The sequence below is a fragment of the Channa argus genome, chromosome 2, assembly GCF_033026475.1.
Source record: "Channa argus isolate prfri chromosome 2, Channa argus male v1.0, whole genome shotgun sequence".
Lineage (NCBI taxonomy): Eukaryota > Metazoa > Chordata > Actinopteri > Anabantiformes > Channidae > Channa > Channa argus.
This window is the reverse complement of record NC_090198.1, coordinates 20,682,480-20,703,631: the sequence shown is the minus strand read 5'-3', so window position 1 is coordinate 20,703,631 and position 21,152 is coordinate 20,682,480. Positions and strand designations below refer to the sequence as shown.

The following is a 21,152-nucleotide window of genomic DNA, read 5'->3' as shown; positions in this document are numbered from 1 at the left end:
CATATACAGTCTAAACACTGGGGAAAAGGCAATGGGTTAAATAAAATATACACATAGAATATGAGAAAGAGACACTGAATAAATACACAAATAAATACTTCACATTTACAACCGATAGTTAATAGATTGTTAATTAAAAATTTAAAAGGTGAAAATAAATGAGTGCATGAGTATTCACCACTCTTTAAAGATAGTCACCTAAAACATATTTGTGCAGCCAATTGATTTTAGAAGTTACACAGTTTGTTTAAGGGAGATCACCTGAGTGTAGTTAATGTGTTTAAATTAATTCACTTAATAAAGATCTCTGGTTTTGATTGTTACAGATGGCATGTTCAAACACTTTCAAAACAAGAACCAGCCCAGTAAAACCAAAGTCTGGTGTCCAATTTAATCAACACAAAAACACACACACACATACACATAGGTTGGTAGAGTAGTTGTGATGAAACACAGCGTCAGTGATTCAACTTCCAGCTACATTTCAAAGTGTCCCTGGGCAACACAATAAACACCAAGTAGCTCTTGGTGTGTCAGGCGAGCACCTTTCATGGCAGACATTGTCATTGATGTGTAGGTGTGTAATCTGAATGCATGAATGTAAAGCAACAATGTAAAGTGCTTTGGAACAAAACTATTTACCATTTACACATGCGTGCGCGCACACACACATACACACACACAATCTGAGAAGTGAATGTAATTTTAAGCAGGCATGTGCATGGGGAGACCATGTAAGATATATAATTTAGTGGAAACCAATAATTGCTTGAGTAGCTTTCCAGTCAACTTTTTAAAAAACCAGGAACTGGAGGCCACTCCCAGTTACCCAGAACGAGACCCTGTGTACTTACTTCCTTATGAGTGGTGAGATCCTCCAGCCACATTCATACATTTTTCATGTGACCTTTTAAAACTATGTAAACAAAGATGATGACAGAAAAAAGCAACAAGAGTTAGCATCCATACATTAGGAGCAAAAGGTCTTCTGCAGCTTTCTCCACCAACCTGGTTGCCAGAAAATAACTTTCTAGTCAAGTTATCACTCCCTCAAACAACCGTTACTAAAATAAGAACTAACACATTTTTCGCATCTTGGATTCAAATTGACTACATCCTCCTTATTCAGCACTCAGTGCAATATGTGATCAGTGTGAGGTTAACATGCATTTTTAATCAGTTTTAAAAGCTAAAGTAATAGGTTTTAAGACCTCAATATGGAAACTACCAAGAAGGAAACTCTTGCTCTTGTCATTAACTCTGGTGAGGGAAATGAGTGTTGACATGACTCCGGGAACATTAAAACATATAATGACATTCATGCTGAAATTTTAAGTTTTTACATAAAACTAAAAAACATTATTTTAACAAATATTTCTGGATTGTATCAATGGCTTCAATAACTTTAACAAGCAATGCTTCTGAGGTTGGTTTTAAGCCTTACATTTACATTAGCTATCACCCACTGGCTATGGTGATCTGATGGGTTTCTTCCTGCAAAAATGAATCAGTCTCTGCTCTTACATGTATGCAATGCACTTTCCAATACTTCATTAAAACTGATGTCTCACCCATCTTTAAAGCAACTAGCAACCTGTGCACATAGATTGAGTCACAGCTCTCAACACATGAACCTCCATCTGGACGAGAAGGCTTGTTGGTTTTAGTGAATGCAAAGAACCATTGCTACTCACTGCTAATCACATAAACTAGAATTTATTCACAGCGTTCCCTCCTGTTGTATAACAAAGGGCACAATTTGCACCAAGAATACTGGCGCATTGGTAAAAGGATTTGCAAAATGCAACAAATTCTCTGCAGTCCAGAGCCCTCTAAAGGTACCAGCCATCATTAGCTTTACTACCAACAGAACTTTTGATCAATAGTTTATACGGTATGTCAAAAAACTAAACAAAGCTAAACAAAGAACCAGAAAGTTACCATAAATATTGTTTAAAATAAAATTAAAAAATAATTGCAATATAATTTTATACAATATCATGATATTGTGCCAATAAGAGTACTGTATCGATACCAATTAGCTGAATTATTATGACAATAAATACAAATGTGTAAAAGTGTAAGAAACTCTTCCCTTCTCAGATATTTTACCAAGTCTGAAACTTCCCCTTTATATACATAACAATGACTTCACCTTTCTCAACATTAATGAGGGGCATTCAAGGAAAGAACACAAATTGGCAAGTCCTCTATTTCAAAACCCACAGAAGACCAAATGGCAAGGGAGCATCTCACCCACGCTGCCAGGGCCTTCCTTTGCTTTGATGTTGTGATTCACTATGCTGCATAGTGATTAACTTGTTGAAAAATCTATAGTATAGTCTTTGTTGTTCTCTCCCATCACCTGGACAATTCCCCTGATTTGCTGCCTTCTCAATAGCAGTCTTTTAATTTATTTTTTAATTATTCAAAGATGTAGTATAGACTGGTTTTGAACATTTTAGCTGCTCTGGATTCCAGTTGAATTCAAACAGCTGGAGGTCAAGCAGTGTTGTGCTGCTGATTATTTTGTTGTTGTTTTGCGTTTTTAAAAACAGAAAACTGGCCCCTACCACGGCGGGAAACAGTGAGACTGAATTAAACTGTACAGTAAGTGTGCATAAAAATGTCTACTTTAACATATTTTTTTGTGTTCCTGTTTGGTCAGACCTTCATCAACACCAGTTGGCTTAACTGCTAGATACAGTAGGTGTCACAATGCATTTATGATTTTTTTCCCCCTTCTATTTATTCAACTGATAATCTTTTTGGGGTAAAGAATTAATTCTGAATTGTATTGAAAAACAAGTATATGAGCAATCTTCAACCTGGATCAAAATGTATATTGCAAAACGGTACGCATATTATGACAGGGCATTTTCAGTAATAGTGTAGCAACAAAGATGCCTACAGTAATGTATTGATGTGCTAAAGGAATGTTGATGCTTATTTGAACTGACTAACCAACGTTAGTACTATACATTTCCTGATACAGAGCATTGTTAGTACTAACAGTTGGCTCTCATTTGGTGGTGACTCCCTGTACCCAAATACGGAGAGTGGAGGGGGGACAGAGTACCGCGGACTTGTGGGCAGTGCCTGCTAGTGAAACCACGGACTTGCCCTGAATGTTACACAAGTAAGAGCTGTATAAAACAACTGCCAAATTCCTAATGTTATTAGGCTTTGGAAACAGGAAGAATGTGAGCGGGTCTATTAAGGGTACCTTCTCTGCAGACAAGACACATTCTTGTGGCGTTGCCAGCAGCAGTCAGCACGGCAAAAGAGTGTTGAGAACAGTGGGTTGGGGAAGAGTCAGCTGCAGGGAGAGTAGGACCTGGTGGATTTATCTGAGGGCAGCTATGGGAAGAATTTACGTTAAGTAAATTCCTCCCATAAGTATTACTCTTCTATATCATTATTACATACAATTATAATATACAATTGCAACACAACATATACAAAACTTAAAAGACATCTGTCTCATTTTAAGATTTGTATATATCATTTCAAACACGAATAATTTTAAATCTATCATTTAGTTTCCTTTATGATCACCCAGTCAGTGTGTCAAGTGATACAATAGCTAGCTGCTATAGAGTACTGAAAGCTCTCTCTTTCTAATCACAGACTTTTAATCAACTGCATTTTAATTACAAGTAAATTACTTCCCATTTCTAATTATTAGAAATCTAAATACTAAAGTTTGTGTCCGCCCACACACAGGTAATGAACTTTCCTTCCACTACACACTGTGACATCTTCTACAACATGTTTTTCTAAGTCACTAAAGGATTTAAAAATATGCAAAACAGTTGCATAACATTTCTAAATTATTAACTTCTTTATGTGGCTTAGACACAGAGTTGGAGATATAAATGCCTTATGTAAGGTCTTATATTATTAAAGAGGACAAGTTTCAGTGCTGTATGTGCTTAGGTCCAACTGTGGGCTTATAATTACTTAAGATCTGAGCTATTTATAGTGGTAGAACCCCACTACACTGACATCATGCTAATTTTTGTCATTCTGCCATCTTGACCTCTACATCAAACTAACACTGAAAAGCTGTGCAGGTTGAACTCAAGATTTGTAAAAAGTGCTGTTAACAAACATTTATTATTAGTCCACACACAAACGAACCACTAAGTTTTAACAATTTTTTTTTTTAAAAAGAATGTTGTTGCAATCCAATTTGCATCGTAGTTTGCCTGTTTAGGTGAAGTCAACATGTTCTAGGTAAATAAAGATTTTAATCCTCACGATATAAACAGAGCTATGCTATTAGTAAGAGTATTGTTTGACTGGACAACTATGACCCACCAGTAGATGTTTTGTATAAAAACACCTCTAAATTCCACTTTGTATTCTGTCTGCCTGATTTACGATTTTCCGTCAAATTTAAGCCGCAGGTGTGGCATAGGTATTCCATAGCTGCATAACGTACACTGTAGCCTGACGAGCCCCTCGCCCACCTACACTATTGCAGTAATTTCAATAAAGGTAACTGCTGTTCATCATCTATTAGCTCCAACTCAAAGAGGATGCTCTTGGTTTTCAGCCACCATTAATTGTAGAACAACAGAAAAACAACACAGTCGCACATAAAACCCACTACCAACTAGCGGTTTGGTGGTGTAACTGAAAAGCAAAACAGACACACCAGCGCACAAGTATGAATGCTAACAAAGTGGCATAGGCCACTTGCACAGCCTACTGCGTAAGCTCTGCTAAGCACAACCTTTTCTTAAGATAACTACAATAGCAAAGTGTTACAATCTAGGAAAAAAATTAATAATCCATTATGGAAAGCTTTGCTGAAGCTTTTTTCATTCTCCAAACCAGGTCTTTTTATTAGGTCTTTCATCTTAGTAAATATAGTTACACTTGTTCTGAATTTTATCGAATCAATTTCTAATCAAAACACACTGGCAAAACTGTTTTAATGAAGTTCAGTATGAAAACAATAATGTGCAGTTTTTATTAAAATTACAATTATAATTATAAGAACTATAAGAAATTATAATTATAAGATTTACTGAGGTGATTTTTGCTAAGATTATTTTCTCAAACTGTTATTTCACAGTTAAATGTTGTACTATTAACTTAAATTAAGATATCATTTACTTTGCATAAAACATGTGTGGTTACAAATACACTTTTGTATTTGCTCACCAACGATTCCATCACTAAACATTTCCTTTTATTCAACTGTTCAACTTGTCCACCTGGAATAAGTACGTTAAGTGAAGACATCAAGGCCCTTCACAGCAGCCTCGTTTTGAGCACATGCTCATTCAACATGATGCTGCCTCTTCACAAATCAAGCCTGAAATATTCCCTTGTGTTGACCTGCTCAGTTCCTTTACCTGCGTCACTGAAGCCTAAGACAAGATGCTGATTGATTGCTTTCAGCAGGGGAGCAGTGATGAAAATATCTACAGTCCAGTGAAGAAAAAAGAAAGATGCTACAAACACAGAACACACACAGGCCAGTCTTTATAATGCATTCTGTTCAAAATTTCCATTTGTGCTACCTCAGCTGACCTAAGGGAGGTTATAAAAAAACCTCACTGTCTTGCGTATTTACTATTTAAGCTACTAGAAGATTGTGGATGTCTAACTAAATAGCTGATAACTCGTTGGTGGCCTTGTTATTGTCTCCAGTAACTGTTAAATGCTTGCCTGCAGTTTCTTTTGTCATCTTTATTTCCTGATTCAAAAGCTTGATTCTTAAAAGTTACAAAATATTGTATCACTGACTAATCACGTTTCCAAATTTGGCAATCAACACTTTCTTGGATGCTGTCTATGAAGTGTGACTGACTGATTGGGGTTATTAATCAGCTAGTTAGAACTGAGAAAATGGCCAGCTTGCGTGTTGTGCTGAACAACAGTAGTAAGTAGTGATAGAAAGCTTACCTTCACCTAATGCAGTAGACAATGTAGCAACTATTCAACACAGAAAAAATTGCCATGGAGCACATATACATATTGCAATAAAATTATTTCTTTGCCTTTAACCCACTGGGTAGTGGGCTTCACGTATACGAGAAAACAAAATGGTGGAATGAGGTTGCCAAAACATTAGAACATCTTCTTATAATGCACTCCAATACAGCTCCTCTACCCATTTTGAACTTAATAATAAACAATGAGTAAATTTATCACCTTTCAGACAGTTTCAACCTATAAGACCTATAATCATTTTTAATAATACTCCAAATGGATTTTCTGGGTCATATTTCAAGTCCCACTTCAGCTGTAAAAGCTTTTGTTAGTGGACTTAATAACATAACTAAACTCAAATTTCTGCAATCTTCAAACTCTAAAATAACTGCTCCTTGCCACTGTAACCATAGCATCTGTATCGACAAAAAATGCTGTGGATGAGATAGAAACCACATCACTTATAGTTGACTGGCTATGATAAACGAGTTAACAGTGTGTAGTGCATGCAAATATCATATGGGTATCTGTGGGATTTAATGTACACACATGTAATAAAGCTTGTAGCTCTTTAAGATTAATAACATTTACTGTGGGCACAACTATTGTTGAGGTTTAATCACAGAGCAGTCATAGCAACAACAAGAATGGTGGCAAGCAAAGAATAGCAAGGCCAAAGATACAGGAGAGAAACCCCATTAAAGACCTATGTAAAAATCAGATAGGGCAATGGTGGGGAACCCATGCTCGGGAACCCATGCTCCTCGATGGGATTCAGCCCTGCTTGTTTTCCAACTATCCCTGCCCTACCCATTGCTGATTGCCTTGTTCAGGTGTCTTACCCACAGCTTTTCCGGTTTCTGATTGACACATCTGAACCAGGTAATCAATCATCAATGATCAATACGTAAGCAGGGCTTCAGCTCTCAAGGAGCATGGGTTCCCCACCCGTTTTAGAGAAAATATATTAACTTTTATATGCTAATTATAAAAAGGAAAAACATTCAGAGGTGAATCTACTGTTTTTGTACTGAAAAACTATGTGTTCGGGTTCACATTCAACAGTTTGCACTTAGGTTTTTCATTCCTCAAGACGTGAGTAGAGCGGAGAGAGAAAATCCTTTAACCCTGTTGTGTGGATGCAGTGCATAGGCTGGCAGGGTCTTTTACTCAGGCTTCCAAAATTATTGGTAATTGCTAGATTTCTCTAGCTTCTCTTAACTTGCATCACGAGTAGGTGTGGAAGAGTTTACAACAAGAGTATATTGCTGCTGACAGAATACAGTGTTCTCATTCTCTCTCTCTCTCTCTCTCTCTCTCTTTTAATTGTCATTCCCTGCTCACAGGCACATTTCTCTGGCAGATTCCCTTGAGAGAGGTTTCCCCAGAATCTACGTAAAAGGATTCCTTCCCACGCCACGGTCTTAGGAACATCTCATTTTCTTCCACCCACGCTTTGCTCATGCACACACACACTCCCTCTCACCCTGGCATTGTGTCCTTGTGTCTCCCTGTTCTCTCGCATTTTCATTTTCTTTTATTTCTCACCCTCTCTCCACTTTTTAACTTCTCTGTGCTTCTATCTATTTGCCGCCCCCCCTCTCGTATCTTATAGATCCTCTGTGGGAGGCAGCATCTCCCTCACACTGCTGGCGTGGGCCCTTAGTCTGACAAATGACATACTGAGCCCACCAGCTTTGCGTGGGGGGGAGAAAAGCTTTAAGTTAAGAAGAAGGAACAGATTTGATTGGATCGTGAAACTCAGGGGCTGTATCTTGGCAAGCAGTATTTGTTCGGGCTCAGGCAAGATGTGAAAAACACAGGGAGAACTGCAATACTATATCACACCTACAGTATTTTTTAAGAAATAACGACTTAATAAATGACTTCTCCAAATGGTTAAGCTATTAACTCTGCATTTTCTAAAAGGGTTATCCTGTTAAAGGTCATTGGTCATCGGGTGAGGGGCGAGGTACACCCTTAATAGATCACCTGTCTACCACAGAGGAACATAAGAAGACAGACATTTATACTCCCATTAAAAACTACATACAGTTTAGAGACGCCAATTAACCTTCACATTTTTACATTGTGTGAGGAAATATGACCACCCAGAAGAATCCTAAACAGGGGACACCCACACACGTATAGGGAGAACATACAAAGTCCACACACACCAAAAAAAAAAAACCCCCAAAAAAAACAGCTAGAGGGTTTGAACCCATGACCTTTTATAGCTGTAAAGTTGGAGTGCTGACCTCGTCCCTATTGTGCTTTCTTAAGCTGTCAACCAGACATTGATAAAATAACACCCATGATATTTTACCAATATTTGTCTAGACAGCTTCAGCTTTAACTTGTCCCCCCCAGTTTATATTTTTAAATAAATCACTTACGAGTGTTCCTTGGCTAACTGCTGGGCCAGAGAAATTGCTGTAGGATCTCGGTCTAAGGCCAGAATTGACACTTCAGGAATCATGTTCAGTATTGCTTTGGTATGTCCACCACCTCCAAATGTCATGTCCAGGACCACCTACATATGAGACAGCAAGAAAACAACACGTTCTTCTCACAACAGGACTCCATACATGATTCATCAAGTGTTAAAGTGTCACTGACCAGTGTCATTTTAAATTGGATGTTTTTTTTAAAACTCATGTATTCTTGATACCTGATGGTAATATTTAAAATATAACAAAAAATCTAAATTTAAATGAGACTTTCTTACTATTCATACAGTACCAGGTAGTTGAGTCATGTCAATTGGACTTATTTCTTGGTTGAAAAAATTCCAGTTGCCATGACATCTCAGGATAACCAAATAGTGATACAAATGATGAAATGCTCATAATTCAATTATAAATGTTCCATGATTGAAAAGTGCATTGCCTAACCTTAACCCAGATTAAAAATGTACTTTGGGAAGTGTTCATCTGGAAAACAAAACTGACAGAAGATAAACATGACAGGGCCAACATTTGTTTAATTAGCGAATCAAATGACTACGTGTAGTCACAAACCCACTGGGAATTATCACCTGACTCTGCTGTTCCCCTTATCTCTAGGGTCCATTTTAGCTTCTTTAGCTCATCGCTGTGGTTTCACAACCCACAATTTAACTGAAGTTTAATTTAATCCCAAATTGTAAAGTTAAAAAAATATCAGTTCATTCTAAATCAAATGTTTTTAACAGCCATTAAATATCTGCTGAAATAAAACTATGCATTAAACAGCAATCACTGGAATATTTAAGCAGGGCTTAAGTTTCAGTAAAAGTAAAAAAAAAAAAAAAAAGAGTAAAATATAAGATTTAATGCGCACTAGTACAAATTTTTATTGTTATTGTTAGTTTTTAATTAATTAATCAAATTAGTGTAATTGATTTACTTTATTAAAATCAAGGAACATTTGTACTATCTAAAGGTGCATTATTATTTTCTTGGGTTTAGAGTTGGGTTTCCCCCCTTACTCTGCAAGGCATGTAAGAGGATGGAAACAAAATAAATAATGAATATTCAGCTAGTACAAATGTTCCATGATCATCCGAAGTAACAAAAATGGTAAAGGAGTACTTAGGAGTACAAACGTTATTTAACGTTATTTCTGAAAAATTTGTAAAAGCTCAATGTGCATTACATAATATGTTGATGAAAACCAAAACTTTATTTTACTCTTTTGGCTCTTTAAAATTCAAACTTCTATATACAGGTGTGCTTAATATTCTTACATATGCATTCATTGGTTCAATGTGTTACAAGTGTTATGCCCCTGGTCTAGGGAACCTAGGCATAACATAATGTACTCCCCCACTCTTTCCAATCCCAAGCAAAACCAGCAAGACCATCTGTTCAAGACCCATGTGCTAGCAATGTATTTGCTTCAGAAGTGAGCAGTGCCCAAAACAATAACTCTAGCACAACAAAAAACAAACAAAAAGCTCTAGCAAAAACACTACCTTACCTAACCAAACCAAATACACAAAATGAAAGACAGAATGTATAACCTAAACTCCTAACCCAAAACAGGAGAAAAATTAGTAAAATAAAAGGGCTTCTCACTCTTACTGTGGCTACCTGGTGCTCAATATTTACAGTGAATTATGTACAAACTTATTTACATACTTAACAGACATATGGTCTTCACTTGGTCTGCACTTATAGTATATAGCGCTTTTCTACCTATTGGCACTCAAAGCGCTTTACACAGCTTCTTGTTCAGCCATTCGTACTCACAATCACGCACACTCAAACACTGATGGGGGAGCTGCTATGCTGCTGGACAACACTCACCAGGAGCAACTAAGTTGGGGTTCCGTGTCTTGCCCAAGGACACTTCGATTAAGAGCAGTGACAGCCCACAGAGGAGCTTGGGATCGAACCAACTGAGGGATTGGTGGACGACCGTTCTATCTTCCTGCGTCACACTTCCTCCCTCTTAACCTGGCCAAATGTGAATTTGGGAAAGCGGCATTACTTTTTGGAGAAACAAGTAGGAAAGGGACAAGTATGCCGTGTCGCTGACAAAGTTCATGCCATCCTCGACTTCCCAGGTCTCCTGACGCGCCGTGAGCTCCATCGATTTCAATATCTATGCAAACACACAAATCAGCAATTGAAGTTTGTTGTTACCATTCTGTCCAATCAGGTGGCGGCAATTCATTCAAACAGCCCAATCCATGGACACCACCTGTGGCCCATCCCTCATACACACCCACACACACACACAGATACACAAAAAAGAGCAAAAAAGAGAAACATTTTCAGTTTGAGTCTGACAGAGCATCAGCCATTACATTGTTATCCCTTTTTATAACCGATTTCAATATTTAAATCCTAGAGCAACAACGAGCAGCCACTAAGTAAGGTGTGGCACTAAGCTTGTTGAAAGCTCGTGCCATTGTGAAAGCATTCAGCCTCCCAAAGTGCAGTCAAAGTGACCAAAGAACAAACTTCACAAATACATTATTTTTACAAGCTATGTCAGAGCTCAATGTCAAACACCAAACATCCAGCGCGTATCATCCAGAAAGTCAGGGTGCATTAGGAAGATTGCATCAAACGCTGAAAAGCATGATTCAGACATTCTGCAACAACGTCTAAGTATGAGTGGGATGAGGGGCTGTTGCTGCTGTTAATTGCAGGGAGGGAAACTCGTCAGGAGTCTTTGGGTTTTAGCAGACCCGATTCAGTTTTGGGCCATACTGTTGCATTTGCTCTGTGAGAGACGCCTCAGAGAAGCCAAATTCAGAAACTAACATTCTGGATTATGTTAGTTCCTTAACAGAAAGGCTACATCAGGTCTGTGATGTAGCTCATGAATCTCTTTCAGCTGCCCAGTAAAAAATGAAGGCATGCCATTGGCTGATGAATACAGTGCTTTCCGGTGTGAACAATTGTTAAGTGTACTTAGATCCTGGAACCTGGACTTAACACCTGAAGACACTTTGTGAAATTTTTTGCCGTTTGCGTGCCGCTTTCCTCCCTCTTAACCTGGCCAAATTTGAATTTGGGAAAGTAGGCGTTACTTATTTGGGCAAACAAGTAGGACAGGGAGAGGTATGCCGTGTTGCTGTCAAAGTTCAGGCCATCCTCGACTTCCGAGGTCTCCTAATGCGCCATGAGCTCCATCGCTTTCTTGGCTGGATATTATTCTGGATATTCTGGATATTGCATTCTGTAGAAACTTCAATCCCAAAACAATAACACTACAAATAATAACCCAGGTTATAACACAAACCTTTAACTGTAAAAAACACTTTTTATCAATCATCATAGGGACGGAGTGGGAAAAATGCTTTACCAAGGAAATATCCATAATATTTGGCAGCCATTTCTGAAGCATCTTTGCTTTTAGTCAGGTAGTGGTTAACTCAGCTGTATCTGTGGAAAAACACTTGCAAAGCAGAAAACCTCTCTAGTCCACAAATATTTCTTTATATATTTCTTGACATTGTAACCATGAAAAAAAAAGGATCGCAGTCCTGCACTCACTGAATAGTCACAGACTGAATAATTGGCTGGATTATTCTCTACTTTTTATTTATTTTTTCTAATTCCTTCTCTGTGATTTATGATGTCAGCAACTGGTAGGGAACAGATGTAAAATGACATAAAAGGAAATGCCAGCTATTCCCCACAAAAACATTAAACATGTCGATCAATAGTGACGTTGAAGGTGGGGTGTGTGCGTGCATGTGTGAGGGAAGAAGTGATCAATGGCAGTTCCCTCTCCTATCCAGCGCACAGCAACAGATGGGGAGGGGGTGTGGGCTAGTGGGATGACTCACACGCATAATGAACTTGCCTGTTGTGCTATTCAATACAAAAAAAGGAAAACAGAAACACAAACAGCAAAGTAGGCTGGCTTTTATCAAAACAGTCGACACAAGCAACCAGGAGACAAACTGGTCCTCAACTGGAGTATGCAGCACTTGTCAAAACAATCTTTTGTCACATCTTGAGGAGGATATGGCCAGTTAAACAAAGCTAAAGACTATTTATTTCACTGGTGTAAATGATAAAAGACTGCAAGCTAATGCAGAATATTCTTAGTGGTGCTTGGCTGCAAATATAAAAACAATTTTTTAGACAACATAATAGTTTCACCCTCTTGACACACACACACACACACACACACACACACACACACACACACACACACTAAGCTAAGCCAATAATTAAGTGTCTAAAACCCAAAATTGAAAATCTGATGTTTACAAAGTTATTTATGAGGTGAATTGAAAGTCTGGGTATTTTGCTCTGGGAGAAAATAAGCTTGTACAAATTCTTTGGTGAAAATCTTCCTTCTTTTGCTACTTGCCTTCTACTTCTGCCAGATGGACAAAACCACTTTTTGAAAAGAGTTGGTGATAATAGGTTTGGCATTTGCAATGATGACTGACACCAAACTTGGGAGTGAGTCATTCACATTGATATTTCATACAGAGGGGTGTCAGCTCTCACCTAGAGCACGCCTTCCCAGAGAAAGCAGCAGACTGGAATAAAGCCAGAACATAACGTGGGTCAGCTCGGTCTCTAAATGCGGAGATGATACTTAAAATAAATGCAATTACAGTAAGCAGTAGTCTATGTTTTGTACTTAGGGTGTGTAATATCTGCCTTTCCCAGCAGAGGGAATAGGAGAGTTAGCAGTGGTCCATGTGGTGCAGTCCAGCAGTGAAACTGCAAGCTACTATAAGACAGGACATTTCAGTAATCACCCTACAGCATTCTTAATTAGAGTTTTTCTTTTCAAAAGGGGAAAGGGCAAATACATTAAACTCTCTCATTTGGTAGATTTAATTGAAAACATTTATAGGAGCATCTATTTAGAGTGAATTTAGAATATATATGATGCGACAAAAATATTATTTTTGGTATTCATGATATTTTGCAAGCATGACACAACTCATAAGACAGTAAATAATATCCTGGCCATATGGAAAAAGGGGCCTCATCTAAAGTCATCCTATGGTTGCATTCATTAGGAAAAGGGGAACAGGAACCTGAGAGAAGCCTGAGTACTCACCTAAATCCTACTTGTGACTCCCCAGCCCAGGTCAGTTACAGTGGGGGATCTAAAATGTCATTGAGGGGAGTTTTTACAGATCTTGTTACACTAACACACAGACCATTAGGGAGACAGATACACAGGTACAGGATCGCTTTTCTTGTCGCGTCCGTTGCCATGGCAAGAGTGGAGGTAACCGGTTTGCATTTCTTTCTGTCACACAAAGTTCATGGTGAGATACAAGTGAGCAAGAATTCGGCAGGTTTGCAGCATCAGGGCATGGAATAACAGAATGAAGGTGGAGGTTGTGATTAGGAAAAAGAGGGTGCTTTTTGCAGAGTAAACTGTAGTTTGACTATTCCTTCTCAATATTAATCTCACACCTAAAACTGCTGCAATGCTCTAATTATATCAAGATTACTTCACAATGCTATTTTATTTATACCAGTAGTCTTTACAGATTTTCTCTAAACGTTGATTCCAACTTTACTTTAAAAAGGTAAATATGTTTTTCTTTTCCTATGTTATATAAATGAATATGATAAATGTGTAGGTTGCTCAAGTACGAAGCAGAGGTGGGGGTGCACAAATTAAATGGCCAGTAAGACCGGACTATCTCAAAATGCATAAAAACTTTAAACAGAGAATGTCTCAGATGGAGGCAGTTTTTGCCTCAAATACCTAAACTTAAAATGTACCAAACATTCCATATGTTTGTCTGAGAATGAGTAAAAGAGAGTTAGTGAATGAGTGAACACAGAAATGTTGACTTTTTCCCAGAAGGCTCATTCCAAATGCCTCCCAAAGCTAATCTCTCTTTTGTCAAAGGAATGCTGCAGAGTTACAACTAATACATTCATTCATCTATTCAGTGCTGTTTGCACTCTTTTGGCACAACTTAAAAAAAAAGGGTACTTGAAGAGGTATTTGAGCTAGGTAAGACAAGACACGTCTACACGCGTAAAGACAGCATTTGCTTTTCTGCCTCAAGAAATACCCATCTGAAGTATTTGGGGTGTTGGTAGTTTCCAGATGAATACCTGAGAATTGATGAATGCTACTGAAGGTACTTAGTCAAAGTCAAACTGTAAATCAAGGACTGCTTATTTTTAAAGGGAAAATTAAAACACGTTTTGTACAGATGATGGGATAATGGGAATTTTGTGAAGGAAAAGGTGATCAAAAAAGATCAAGTCTTGATGGTACCGCACTGGTATGCACTGGTTTGAACTTATGCTAGCAGGCAACCCAATAAGGAAATGTTTTGTCTGGGACCCGGTATTAGGATTTTCATGGTTAAAACTGTTCAATGACAGTTCAATCAGCCAGTCGTCCTCACAGTCCAACAATTCAGTTCATAGTCAACTGTCAGACAAAAATATAGAAGAATATTGCCATTAAATGCGATGCAGATATTTATACAATTACATGTTCACACACACACACACACACACACACACTTCGCACAACTAGAGTTGCAACTAATAATTAATTCAACAATTCATGCTCTCAAGAAGATACTAGACCCAAAGGGATGTCCTCAAATTTCTGTCCTATTTTGTCCTAGCAAATAAAAACGTATTTAGCTTAGGATAGAAAGCACGGTTTAAAAAGAACACAAACACAAGATCACATTTGAGACTGTTCAACTATTTGGTTTATCACAACATTTTTTTATTTATTTTTGATAACTCATTTTAAATCACTCATAAACCACTGCAGGCATTACTTTGTAAATAAAGTAACAGCAAGCTGCAAGTGTAAGCCAAGTATCATCCACTAATCAAAATGTGACTGCGAAAAGCAGCAGCTGACCCACCACAGACTACATATGTATCATATATTGAGCAGTTATACCACCATTGTAAAATATGCAAAAGCTTTGCAGTTTTCATTGTCAGCATTGGAAATGAAAGTAAAGACCACCATCATTATTGCTTAATATTGAAGTTCTGATATACTTCTGAGAAAAATATCTTCATCTACTGAACATTGGAGTTTCTTCACTAGCAATCTTTGTTGGGGAAATTGTTACCTTGGTCCCGAATACTGACGAGGCATTCTTTAGGTGTTTTGTCATTTTTTTAGAGACATCCCTTTTATGGATTGGGTGCAACAGTCTATGAGCTATTGGTCCACAGATGTGTTGCAAATGTAGCACTAGGCAGAGGACATACTGGAAAACTATCTAAACAATTTCAAGAAGCTGGCTAGTCTGTTTGTCACGGCGTCTCCACTCACCATATATAGCTAATTTCAGGCACAATCTGGGCTGTTATGAAGCACACAGGGAAGTTTCTTTATGCTCCTTATAGTGACACATTGCCTTAAGCTCAGGAAAGTAAAAAAATATAATATAATAATATTATAATATCATAATATAATTTAAAATATTGTTTAACTTGCACAAAGTACTTTGAAGCATAACGTACATCAGGTACTCAAATTGGATTTCAAACAGCCCAGTATGTTATATAAACCATTATACACAATAAATGTCCTGATATGTTAAAACTACCTCAGCTGAGGTAAAATCTCCTCAACTGAGATTGTTGTTTTAAACCTTAAGACACCTCTAACACTCTTATCTTGCTTATACAAAAGGCACTTAACACAGGATAAAAGTTGTGCTGGGACAGAGGAGAGTGACAATGAAGGCTTGAGTAGACCTGATCACAAAGAAGAGAGGCAGCCTCCAGGTCAAAAAAGGGAAATATTTTCATTTCAAGGTTTAGAAATCAGCTTAAGGCAAACCCATAGCTACCCAAGCTTATCCTTGGTTTGCCATTATTATATAGTGGATTGGGTGAGAAAAATCTCTATTCAACATAACAATGAGAGCCAGGAGAAAATGATAAGTCAAAAAGACAGAAAGAATACAAGAGTTAACAAACTAGTTGTCAACCAGCACTGCAATGAAAACTCATTCCCCACTGCACAGCATAACCTAAACAAACACATGTGTCTTTGTTAATGGGCAGCAGTGGCAGCAGCAATGACCACCTGATATAAATCTGGGTAGGAAAAATGAAATGTAGCACTTGCCCCTCCCTCAATCACAAAAGCAACAACAAACTGGCAGCTATTAAAACTTTAACAAAGACAAGAAAGAGGCCAAGGAATAGCGTGTCCTTTAAACAACTTTCAAATCTTGAAAAAAAATAGAAAAGACAGTCAAATGGTGATGTTTAAGACTATCAAGCGCTCCATCTTTCAGTTCTGGTGGATTATTGTCAACATTTTGTGCATAAATGTATAATGATCGCTGTCCAAGGTGCTGATCCTTGGACCGCCATGAATGTAGGGAGCTGTCAGAGCATACTTAACATTGTCCCTTATAAACTGGTGACAAAACATTTTTGCCTGTAGGTGTGAATGTATCAGTTTGCATTGCTGAAACAGGCAAGGTCCTGTGGGAATCAGCACCACAACAGAAATACCTTCACTGTGCTCGGGCTGCAGCAGAAGAGACACACATCAACTAAATTTAACATATGAAATCCAACTAGATGGACTGTATGGATATTCCAACTAGAATATACATACAGCTAGCTATGTGCAACCTTAGGCATTTTGATTGACTAACTATAAGTAGTACGTTAGCAGGTACTTTACCAGTAACAAAATATGGACAAGTGGTCTGTTAGACACCTTGGAGAAGCATGTATATCAACAGGTGTAAATAGTGTTGTGCCTTCAGTGTCTACTTGTGATCTAATATAATTTTAAAACCAAGTCTAAATAGGGTCATAGATCATATTACATTTAAATATTCACATTTAATGGAAATAATGAAACAGTCTTAATATTAATCACTGGATGAAGTTTAAAATTAATAAAGAAATTAGTCATTCACTCACTGATCATCTGTTTTCTCTCAACTGCTGATGTGATTCATTGCTTAGCACAGCTGGTAGGAGGGAGGTGAACTGGTTTAGTGTGGAGGCTGCTAGAGAAACTTTACAAGAAGTTGCTCAGTTGTCAAATTATGTTATTCTATAATGTTAGAGTAAGACGGTAACAGATATTGTATTAGGATATTCATAGCAATTAGTGATTAGACAACTTCTTTCGAGATAAGAACTGTATACCAATGGTGGATAAGAAACTATAGGCAGAGCTGGCGTTACTGTTTGTCTACATGATTGTGTTTATTTAATGGGTGTTTAACAAAATACCCTTAAAAGTTTTTATCCTGCCTATAGATATTGCTGACCTGTGTCTTGCCTGACAGAAACTGTATCATAAACACCAAAAATATAACTTCACAACGCTAATTTCACTCTTCAAGCGCAAATAAAATACTCTATAGCTACAAGTTAGGCATAGAGTCATTATAACCGGATATTGCATTGTGATGTTAGCAGTCATCTAGCTAGACCATAGTTTGGCCTGAGTCTGATGTGATACTTATGTGTTGACTGAAATAGCAGTGAAATGTAGATTATTTAATAATATATAATATATTATATCATATATAATATATTTTTATCAAGCTCTTTATTCAAAACACTGAAGATCCTATTTCAAAACTATTACGTTTTTACTCTCAGCTTTAAGTATTAATATGATGTAATATAATTTTAACTTAATTAACTTAACAGCTGGACTGGCTATCAATACGGAGAGCGGGGAAGGACAATATGGACTGTTGAGTAAAGACAACACTGAATTTTTAGCCTGGACAATACACAATGCCAGAATGTTATAATCAGTTCAAGACATCTCTGGCACCTTATAAAGTGGCCACTGTGAGAAGAAATACTGGTATACTCATAGTACCTGATAAACTAAAATGTTGGTGCCATTGCAGCACCATAAGTCAAAGTTCTACAGCCCTGTAAAATGTATCACTTTATCACTATTTATGCTCACAGTCACTGAAGCAGGGTGCCAAGCTAGAGCCCATTATGACCTCTAATTTAATGGATGTTGGGTGACTATTTGTCTTACTGGAATGATTGGATTTAAAACTATTGTGTTTACTTACTTGCTAGCAATAGATTATGTGGCTGGAGTGTCAGTACCCCCCAGAAGCATGGAGGAGGACATAAAGATCTAGTGTGCCACAGTATCCAAGCCCCTCAAGTTTTTCCCTAGATGTTACTAGTGCCAGTCACCAGTCTCTCCCTCATACCTTCCTTTACAGGATGTGTAGCTCAGTTTTGGAGTGACGCATCAAAAGTTACTAATGACAAAAACTATAAATTCATCAAAATCTGTCTCTAAAAATTACAAAGCATTGGATTACTTCCTTTTTAAATTTCATCATTACAGGGCCTAAACTTAACAGCTTATCTGTTTAACATGAGCAGTTTTAAATCTTTAAGGGCAGCTGACGACTATAAAGCTTTTTGGAATATTGTAAAAGTAATCTCTGCACACTCTACTCACCTTAAGTCAATCACTGTAGAATCAGTAACACCCCCACAACCTCCCCCTTCCTTCCACTCCTTTATGAACTTTTTCCTCACCATAAATGTCATACAATTCATGCATGCTATGCCTTTGTTTTTTTAATTATATTTGTTCTATTTTTCAATAAAGTTCTGACTGCAAAGAGGAATCCCCAGTCCCTGTCCTCCTCTACATAATGCTCATAAAGCCCATGTCAAGCATCCACCCACTTCAAGGAGTCCTGAGACAGGCTCTTACACCACAATGGTGCTAAGAAGATCCCTGGAGTAACAGGGATACGAGGCATTATGTCTTCCTTCAAATTACTCAATATTTACTGTACGTGGGCAATCCAACTATTAGTCTTTGTATCATTTTATGAACTTTATGCATTTTTGAAAATGGAATATGAAAGTCCTAAAATATTTAAGTAATGTTGAATAATCAGCCTTTTCTGAGAACTATGAAACTGAGAACTAAAGCAAGTATTTCTTTGACAAAGCTTAATTGTAATATACAGAAAATAACTTTAAAATCTAATCAGGAGCATTATAAAATTTGTTCATGTGCTTTCATTTAAATTTTCATGAACAAAACCATCATAAATACAGAGTATTAACATCAGCATTCCAAGTAATCACTTTATCAACCAATAATCTGTGTGTCAAAATGATGAGAATGGCATTTTTATTTTGCTTGCATATTTTATATTTTGCAAATAATTGATTTATATGGGATAGTAAAGTATTGTGGAGATCTGATTTGGAGGAAATGATTGACAGCTGGGGAAAAACTGATTGGACACTGAAAGAAATGGAAAGGGAGGGACATCTACGGTGTGCATGAGTCATCACTCTCCACCCCCACCCCCCACCCCCCGGCCAAACTGTCTGTTTTTGTCTTGCAGGTTGGAGATTTAGTGAGCTACATTTTCTCAGCTGGAAATATTCATTTTCGCATAAAACTGAATGAAACCTTAACAAGCAAATTATAGTGAATGACACTGCCAGTCAAATATGCAGGAGCAGTACCAACAAAAGTCAAGTGAAAGTTATCTTTAAAGTTAACACAACATATGCTAAATTTAAATAGGTTTAATTATAACAATATCAATGTCTAATGTTAATGTTTATCATAAATGTGCAACACATCAGGAGGGTGCTGATTCTTTTAAAAAGTATTGCAGATCCACAAGCATACATTTTTGACATGTTTCTGCACCTTATTGTCTGGCTTGAACTATAAGGATTTAACTACATAATACACAAACAGACTGTATACTCAGCATAGCAACTCTAGGATATGCATCCTTACATCAACAAAAACGACAGCCTCAGTACCTCTCACTCTCTCTCAGTCAGAAAGAGAGAGAGAGAGAGAGAGAGAGAGAGAGAGAGAGAGAGAGAGAGAGAAAGAGAGAGAGAGCGAGCGAGAGAGAGACAGACATACTGTATATAGACACATGCACATATATAGATACATACACATATATAGACACACACTATAATTTCAAAAAGAAGCTCTGGCAAAATTACTGTGTAATATTAATGTCTGCCCCACTTAAAATTGTGTTTTGTGTATTATTACTTCACTTTGATGTTTGACCTTCATTTTGCAGAATGATGTATGAGCAGGGCTTGACACTTAAAGTTGTTTTCATGTTCATCTGCTGCAAGAGTATGGTTGCTCTGTGCTCAAATTGAATATGGTCCCATTGTATTTGCAGCTTACACAAATGGGATTTAAAAACTTGAAAACTCTAGTCCACATACATTGAAATTTAACTTTTCAGTGAAGTAGGGACCATGTTGTGTTGAGCAGCTAAACGTTTGAAATAAAAAATAATAGCATATTCATAAAATTTCCAATGAGTTTATCTTTTTTGTAAAAAAGCATATTACACAGACATTATCATTCCACCATGCACCAATTTTGTAACTCTTAAACCATGTGTGAATTAGATTTTAGGAATGTAAAACTAAACATTGGCTGTCATCTTGATGGGTACTTAATGTCCCTTATCATACACCCCTTCAGTGTAGTATTCTGTACAAAAATATAAGACATATATAGAATTTATTTTGCTGCACTACAGAAAATCTAAACTACAAATGTGTTTACAAGCTTCTCAATAAAATGACTTACATCAATTGTATAAGCGTATTTACTGGTCTGCTGCTTTGATGGTAAGGACATAATAGTGTAATTAGAGAAATAATTTATCCATCCACTATCTGTAACTGCTTATCCTGTTCAAGGCAGTGGGGGGCTGGAACCTATCCCAGGTGTAACTGTGC

General features: G+C 37.3%; 1 protein-coding gene across 1 annotated transcript in view; it reads right to left on the bottom strand.

Annotated features, from left to right (window-relative positions):
• Positions 1-21,152, bottom strand: part of mettl15 (methyltransferase 15, mitochondrial 12S rRNA N4-cytidine) — a 50,503-nt gene that overhangs the window by 11,809 nt on the left and 17,542 nt on the right. Inside the window, exon 3 of the mRNA XM_067496299.1 lies at positions 8,346-8,482. Coding sequence (XP_067352400.1) covers positions 8,346-8,482 — 137 coding nt within the window. The remainder of the gene's footprint in view (positions 1-8,345; positions 8,483-21,152) is intronic.